Here is an 8,837-nt window from a genome sequence, read left to right on the forward strand (position 1 = left end):
CTGGAAGTCCTATGTCTTTCTTCTTGCCTGGAGTGCACCCTTGGGTGCATCTCAACTTTATAGAAGAAAATCATTGCCGAAATATCAACTAGCAAGATTATATGAATTCTGCTTTCTGTTCTGCCAGCATAAGAAAATAAAAAAAATTCCCATGTTGCAGTTGAATTTTAAAAACTGTAAACTACGGTTATAAAGGATCCCAGGTAACAGGTAACAGGTGAAACATTTAGCTAGGTGTGCTTTACCTCTTATCAGGCTCATTGCAGCCTGCAAGATTCTGCAAGGCCATATGTCAGGTCAGTTGCCACTGGGGATATAGTCTGGAAATGCTCAATAGAGAAAAGCTTCTATGGCCAGGTTGTGCTTGCCGGTCATCGAAGACAAAGAGCCAGCACATACATATTTGACTCTCCCTGACATAAAGGTTGCTCTGGCTTGGCGAATTTTCTCAACCACTGTGTAAAGATTTTGGATCAGTGCCCGTTAGCCTGCCCAGTCACGCTGGTTCCAGACCACAATGAACACAGTTAATATAGGATGGCAGCCAAATTAGCACCCTTCAAGGCTTTCTATTGGCATACCATTTTTACACAAAGGAAGACCATGAGACCATGGTTTACCACCCTGGCCTTGATGTATTGTTCAAAACATCTACAAGACCTGATTTAGCACTGTCAATGATAAACAAGCATCTTATTGTTTTATCTATTATGAAAGATATGTTATCTTGCTGAATCCATCAATGGTCCTGGTCCTGCACATAATCCATCCTTGATGACGATAATGATGATGTTGATGATGATGTCATATTATTGTTTTAACCGTAGAAGTAGAAAATTGATACCATTCCTTCACCCATCCATGACCTTATATCTCTGTGGCAACCAGGTTGTCAAAGTGAAGCTGGGGACTGTGGATGTCCATGTCAAGCTCAGTCCTGCTATCCATCTCTGCTGTCAGTTCCCGCAGTATTTTCTCCAAGTCTTGGTTCTTTTTGTGCATCTGCAGGTAGTTGTACTGCAGCTGCCTCTGGTATCTTATCACCTTGTCCTTTTCCTTGTTCCATGTGTGTCTCTCCTGCTGGAAGTGGTTTACCATCTTGTCTTTCTTTTGTTTCTCCTCCATCAGCTCCTTTCTCATTCTTTCCACCTCCTTTTGTAGAGCGTCTGTGTCCACCATTTTGGCTCTCTGTGTTGCCAGCCCATTCTCCTCTCTCCCCCCTTTCTCTTGATCCACTGCATCAGCTGTGCCCCCACCAAAGACCTCCATTCTGGCTCTGGTGATCTGCAGCTTCAGATGCTCCTCCTCAAGTTTGGCTCTGCTGCTCTGCAGTTTCACCTGTTCCTCCTTTGCCATACTCAGCTCCTGTTTCATGCCCTTGATGTCGGTCTCCAGGTGGCCGACCTTTTCTCTCAAGAGGTCAGCCTCATTTTTTTTTCTTTGTAGTTCATTCTGGCATACCTGGCGGATAGATCACATATTCATAGGTTAGTAAGTGATTCTACGTGACGTAGATTTCAAACTTCTGTCATATTCACTCTGTGTGTAGCATATACCGGACTTGAACAGTATTTGCATTGCATCTTCATATATTTACACACTGGCAGTTGGGGAATTCAGACTTTCTCCTCACACTTTCAATTAAGAGAATCCCTGCTGTCTGCCTGGTAATCCCACCTATTTAACTGATGGATTGACTCGAGTGGGCAAACAAAACCATTCACTTCAATGAGCCCCTACATCCTGACATAGGTTTCTGCACGCAAGACAGCACTCTTGTAATGTGAAATATAGGGTTGAGTGAGATTGGTGGGAAAGTCAGAGATAAAAGCTTAATGAATTACGACCCTGGAGAGAATTGGTGGCAGTTGATCAAGAAGACACAGTGAGTCTGTACCTCGACCTCTGCGCAGCGAGTGCGAATGGCGTCTTCATTCTCCTTGCTTTTCATCTCCAGCTCCCCCATCTTGTTCTTGGCCTCTCTGAGAGCCGCTTTGAGGTTGACAATCTCGCTCAGCTTGTGTCCGACATCCGCCTGTGAGTCTTTCAGTTGCTGTTTCAGAAGTGATATCTCCCCCGATTTCTGGCACACCTGCAAATAAAACACACCAATAATTAATAGTTGTTCTTTCTCATCACCTGTTCTTGGTATTAACTCCATAAACAGGTCAGGTTTCATTACTATCCTTTGCTCTCAACACTGGGGAACACAAGAGAAAAAAATATTCCCCCAATTACATGCATGTCCTCTTTGTTTTCTGTGCACAAAATCTGATCTGTCACAGTCAATATTAATTGACTTTTCAGTAAACCCACACATAAATCCACAGACTCTAGTGAGAGCAAGTGTATCAGCCAAAACGGCAGCCAATTCAGCAAGTATTTCGGGAAAACATTGCACCAGCCGTGAACTTTATTGGGAGAAATATCAAAGCAATTAATTAGCACAGTGAATATATTGTGTGCATAGCTATGACACAATACTATTCCACTGCATTTGTGGTGCAACATCTCTGCATAGGTTTCTTCAGTATTTTCTCCAAACGCCATTTTGTTTTTGTGACAGTTTAACCATTCATGTCAGGGCACAACAGTTACATTGAAAATACATTTACATTTATTTATTTTGCAAATGGCTTTATCCAAAGTGACTTAGAGTTACATATATGTGTGCTGCCTGGGTATCAAACCTGTAACCTTCCTCTACCAGTTGAGCCAGAGGAACATAATAAGCCATCCACTGGGCTTTCATCTCTCACCTCCCACTGAGTCTCCTCCAGGGTCGGAGCTAGCTGGATCTTCTCCCTCTCGTAGCTCCTCAGCCTAGCCTCCACAATCTCCCTGTCTCGGTTGAGCTGGTCCAACTCGTCCTGGAGCTGCTCCTTGTCCTGCTGGAGCTGGATGACCTGAAGCTGGAGGAGCTGCTGTGACCTGAGTGCCCTCTGGGAGGCCTGGCGGAGCTTGGTGGAGCAGCGCTGCTTGAGCCCCTGCATCTCCTCGGCGCAGTACCTCTGTTTCTCCTCGAACAATTGGCACGTGTCGACCTCCTTCTCCTCGAAACACCCCTGCAGCTCGTGCAGCTCGGACTCACGTTCCAGAAGCTTCCGCTCCAGCTGCAGGATCAGCGACTCGTCCATTGAGATTGGCGAGCGCACGCAGCCCACCTCGGAGGCCGGTGTGGCGACCATGGCTTTAGTCGCACTTGTTGTCGTCTCGGGGAACAACTCCAGACTAAGCGGACCCCCAGAAAGGCGGGTGGTGGCCGCTGCGGCTATATCCTTATTCAGGTTCATTGCCGCCGTTAGGCTGTCGCTGAGTGTCGACGCTGCTTGCGCGTTAGCCACATTGCCCGTGCTGTTCATCCAGCTGCCCACTGTTATCTCACCAGCCCCGTTGCTGTCCCCTACACAGGCAGACCCTGACATGCCACTCAACCCTGAGGAGTTACCGCTCAGGTGGTGGTGGTGCTGCAGCAGGCTAACGTTGTGGGCTGAGCCACTGTAGCGCACCAGGTGGCCTGTGGATGTGCCAGTGCTGGTGCTGTCCAGCTGGCTGCTGTACCCTGTGCTGTGGGTCGGCAGGCTGGACATGGAGTTCCGACCTGAGTCGGTCAGCGTGCCCGACCCGGTGTCCTGTTTGGGTTCTGGGGTGTCCTTCGACCTCTCGGACGGGCTGAGTGTGTGGCCCAGGATGTGGTTCAGGCTGTTGTGTGTCTCCATGGAGGAGCTGCTGCTCCTGGGAAGGACGGGCTTGAAGGCAGTGGGCCGGATAAGGACCTTCTCCACACTCTAATACAGACAAAAGAGAAAGCAAAAAGGCAATTTGGCAATGAAATAAAAACAGCCAATATACAAGTGGAAACTGCACAGCGCACTGTTGGGTAGAATGGGCTATTTTCTGTTATTTTCTCCTCCTCTCTTGCCACCTCTTCTCTTGGACAAGAGACAGGAAGTGAGAGAGAGAGAGAGAGAGAGAGAGAAAGAGAGAGGAGAGATGGATGACTCCCTGGTATGATATTAATTATGTATGTCAGTGGCGTGTGAGAGCGGGAAGATTTCGCCGCCTCAGCATACCTTCTGTCTGACTCCGTAGCGGCCGTGCCACGGCTCCGTGTGTCTCTGGCACCCGTAGTTTATAAAAGGGGCTATTGAGAGCGGGGCAGCTTGCATAAGCGCGGGCCCAGCCCCCTGGACCAAAACTCTTGGGAGATCAAGGCATTCTTAACGCGTCAATCTCAGGGCTTAATTAAATGGAGTAGACAACAGTAAGCTCTCTGAGAGAACGCTGGAAACCACCAGGAATTACTCGCCCATACTACTGTACTTGTCTGGGGGCTTGGGGGGAAAACAATAGCATGGTTTTGAGAGAAGGAGAAGCCCCTTAATGTTATATGCATGGCTCAGTAGTTTCCAGAAATGCACAATATGTGCCCTGGAGTTGGCTTTTCTTTTTTAGATGCAGAGAAACTATCCGTCTCGTACTGTCTCCTAGTAAGTACATGCAATGCAGCTGGAAACAACAAGGCTCCATTTCAAAGTCAAGTTAAAACCACATTAATTATTCAGTTGACACTGACTTCTAAATCAGAAATCAGTAATGCATTCAAAAGGTTTTATCTGATAGTTATTTCCTCACGTGTTTTCCAGAGATCAGACTGAAAAATGTATTCAAATAAATAAAAGAGATAATAATCTAAATGTCTTTGTCATCTTCTGACTTTGGATGGTTACCTTCTCTAGTTTTCCAGACATCGGTATTATTTCCGGTGGAGTTTTCCTGCCCGCATTGGAATCCAACGACGCTCTATCACGGTCCTCTGCTTCCGCGTTTCTGTGGTGACCAGGCTTGGGCTTCTGGCTCACCTTGATGTAAAAGAAGTCCTCACTCTTGCCCGAATGGAAAATACCTTTGTTGTTATTATTAGTGCCACTAGGGTCCTGAGAGAACCCATACTTCAGGAGGCCGTCCAAACTCTTGCCTGTACGTTTGGAGTGGAGGCCCTTTTTGAGTTTGTTCTGGGAAGCGCGGCACTGCTTGCTGTTGAGGCTATGTCCCGGGATCAAACTGCTGACACTTCCCATGGCTCCAGGGACATCGGTGTTGATCCAGAGGAAGAGGTGGTGATAAGAGTGCAATCAGAAGCAGCTGTGATTGAAGACGGCTGATGGTGAAGTGTACACATAGCCCCTAGAGATTCTCCTCAGTGTTCCCATGTGTGATCCTGGAGAGTGATGAAAAAGGACATAGCAAAAAAAAAAACAGCTTTGTCAGTTGGCATTAAGTACAATTTTCGGCGATGATGGTAATCTATGTATGTGTGTACATCAAGAAGACCTACACAAAGTTTGTTATTGTTTAAAACAATACAAAAGGACTGTTTACCATTATAATCAAACCATGTACTTATTTTTATTTAGACCCTCATGGACATTCTTAAGTAAACATTTGATTTACAAAACATTTTAATAATTGACAGCTTTGTAGAAATTCAGTGCAAATAAAGGCTCTGTCGATTTGGACGAACAATTGAACACAGAGAAAAATCTGCACACACCATGAAGTGTTCTGATGTTGGGGATGTGCGTTAATGATGTTCCTGTTAGCTGAGATAAAGGTGGCTGTGTATGCGGGACGTTAGCCAGTATTGGCCTACTTCTCTTTGGGTTTGTGCTCAAATAATTTTTAGGTCAGGAACAAACACAGAAACAGGAAGTATGTCTTTAGGGACCGCTCTGGGTGAGTTGATAAGGAGATAAGACTGATGGCAGTTATTCAGAGCTTCCTGATTTTAACTCTTAAAAGCATGCTTACCAGACTTTACAACTGGGGGGGGGTCCTTTATATAAATGACACAATACTTAAACGCACATTTCAAAGTTATTTTAATATGCCTGATATCGCAGTGGTGGACATCGTACACACACACAAACACACACACACACACACACACACACACACACACACACACACACACACACACACACACACACACACACACACACACACACAAGCACACATATTCAGGAGTAATAACAACCTTGGAGATCCCATTCCATCCCATCCCAATCTCTCATTTTGGCTGCTCCTAATAACCTGCCAACATAATAGAGCACTGCTCCTAGTAGCACTGCAGCACAGAGCAGAGTAAGCAGACAATAGAACAATAGCTTGTGTGCCTTATTTCCAAACTGTTTACCCCACAAAACAGGGCCTGAATTTTTTAATGAGATACATTTGTACTCTTACTCTTACTCAAGTAATTGTTTTGATGGGTACTTTTATTTCTACTTGGGTCATTATTATTATAAAGTAACAATTTTACTTGAGTACAGCTTTTGCTTATGCTACCCACCTCTGGTTGTCAGTCACGTGATGGGTGACTGGTGGTATTATATTCAGGAACCGTGTGCATTCCTTTTAAAAATCCCTTAAATCATTTTGAATTAACTAAATAAACCCCTCCCGGTTTTCTCAGTTGCAGAAAGATGTGTTATGCAGTTTGCTATATATTCAGAGGGAAAATCTCTACAGCAGCATCAACACCCTGCCGCCACCACCACTGAAATATAACACTGCCAATTAAAGGCAATTTGACGAGGTGCATCGTGGCACAGGTGGTTTTCCAAAGGGATTATCAGTCGAGAGGCCTTGCTGCCACGCAATTACCTAATTTTCACACCTCTGGCATTCATTTTTTCTCAACCTCTCTCTTTCAATCAGTATGTTGCTCTGTTTCTCTCTCTCTCTCCCTCTCTAACCCTTACTCCCTCCTCTCTTTCTCTCTATCCCCTCTCTCTTTCTTTCTTTCTTAGTTTCTTTTTGTTCTCTCTGACTTTCTCTCTGTCTTTCTATCTTTCTCTCTCTCTCTTGTTGTTCCTCTTTTTGTCTCTTTCTCTCACTTTCATTTTCTCTCTGTTCTCTCCAGACATGGCATCTGAAATGCGGTCCATATGCCACTTTTTCTGATCTGCTGATCTGGCAGTCCACAGGGATCCCCCCATGGACCTCTCACCCGTCTAACTGGCTCCTCATCTTACCACCGGCTCATCTCTGCTCATCGGCCAGCCCTGACACATTCAGAAGCAGCTGGTCCCCCTAGCAAGCCCTGTGTCCTGGATTCATATCCATCATAACAGATGCATTGTGTCCTACTGGCCTGCTGAGTGTCCGTGCAAAACAAAAGAGTGGCCTTTGACAGGCGCGTGTGTGACAGGTCTCATTATGATGATGAACTGCATACCAAAGACTCATCCGATATACATATTCCACAGCACACTGCCATGATACTGAACACACACAAACTCGTCTCTCTCTCTCTCTCTCTCTCTCTCTCTCTCTCTCTCCCTCTCTCTCACACACACATGCATTCCCCCCGTCATTCACACAAAAGATGCCACATGCTCAGCAAACAAGTTACAAGTTATATTCTATCATATCACACCATATCACATCATCTCACATCATATCATATCATACAATACATCCCATCCTACCCTATCCATCTGCTAGTATCCTGACGTAGTTTACCTTTTTGTCTTTACCTTTGAGCTCCCTTCCATCCCTTCCCCCATCCCTGTGCTCCCATAAAATAATTTCCCCCTTTGAAGTCCTTTTTAATCACCTACAGTTAGTGTTGCAGTGAAATCTCAGTGTCTTCCTATTTACTTTGAATTGAATCCTTAACTGACTGACTCACACTCACTTACTCACACTCACTTACACACTCCTGCTAGCTGCAAATTACAACATCTGTTCTCTCCTGAAACCCAGGCGAGATATGGCAGGACACACACACACACACACACACACACACACACACACACACACACACACACACACACACACACACACACACACACACACACACACACACACACACACACACAGGATAGCAGACAACCCTTTAGCAGTTTCCTCCAATGAAATAGCTTGGCTGGCATCTCTTTGTTTTAAGCTCCAGCACATGCTAAACCTGCCCTTGAGCTACTCTGAACAAAGGTACGCTTTTACTTTTGTGGGTTTTGCTCATAGCAAATGTTATTATTTAACATTATGATCAGAGTAGACTACAGTAGACTATTTATGGGTTGCAAAGACCCTGGACACTGCTTGAAGATAAAAAATGATATTACCAAGACAGACTAAAGTCTATCATGGTCGTTTAAAGACAAATTCTCTGCCCTGCTGCAACAACATATTTTTCTCTGCACTCAGAACATAATAACACATGTGTACTGGTTGCATTGCATTGAATGTTATGAAATTCAGAGAGTTGACATGAAGTATGTTTACATGACACATTAAGGCTATATTGTAGGAGAAAGAAACATTCGCAACTAACCTAAAGTATTCAAGATGCTGCTTGCATGCATGTCTGTCCTCCTGCACGACTGGTTGCCAGTTTGTCTGGCTTTGCTTCCTAGTCCTTATCACTGCTTGTCTAGACTCGACTATTCAGACGGAAACTCCATGCAACAACAGCTCCACGCACGCAGGTGATCACTTACTGTGGCAAGAGCAGCCTCCATGTGTCAGGTTTATCCAGGCTACATCCCCTCAACGCTCTTATAAGATCCTCTCCAGGTGCAACCCAGAGTGCGCTGTGTGTGTTATGTGAGTGTCTGTCTGTGTCTGTGTGTGTGTCTGTGTGTGTGTGTAGGTGTCCTTGACTGAACCAGTGAGTGAATATATCAAACTGCCAACAGTCATGAGGGTGCCGCTGTGCACTAGGGGGCGGGTCCATCTCATTCATCCTCCTCCGGCTTTTGCATAACTGACATGTTAATGGGGACGGGGTGTGTGTGTGTGGGGGGTGGGGGGGTATGATGGGACCCCTG

General features: G+C 45.5%; 1 protein-coding gene across 1 annotated transcript; it reads right to left on the minus strand.

The window, feature by feature from the left end:
- Positions 1 to 867: 867 nt before the first annotated feature.
- Positions 868 to 5,081, minus strand: lzts1 (leucine zipper, putative tumor suppressor 1; the record flags this gene model as incomplete). Its single annotated transcript, XM_080852135.1, has 4 exons — positions 868 to 1,461; positions 1,898 to 2,092; positions 2,760 to 3,788; positions 4,731 to 5,081. 4 exons carry the CDS (start codon positions 5,079 to 5,081, stop codon positions 868 to 870), a joined length of 2,169 nt encoding a protein of 722 aa, XP_080708261.1.
- Between the last annotated feature and the right edge of the window lie 3,756 nt (positions 5,082 to 8,837).

The sequence above is a fragment of the Sprattus sprattus genome (assembly GCF_963457725.1).
Source record: "Sprattus sprattus genome assembly, chromosome: 15".
NCBI lineage: Eukaryota > Metazoa > Chordata > Actinopteri > Clupeiformes > Clupeidae > Sprattus > Sprattus sprattus.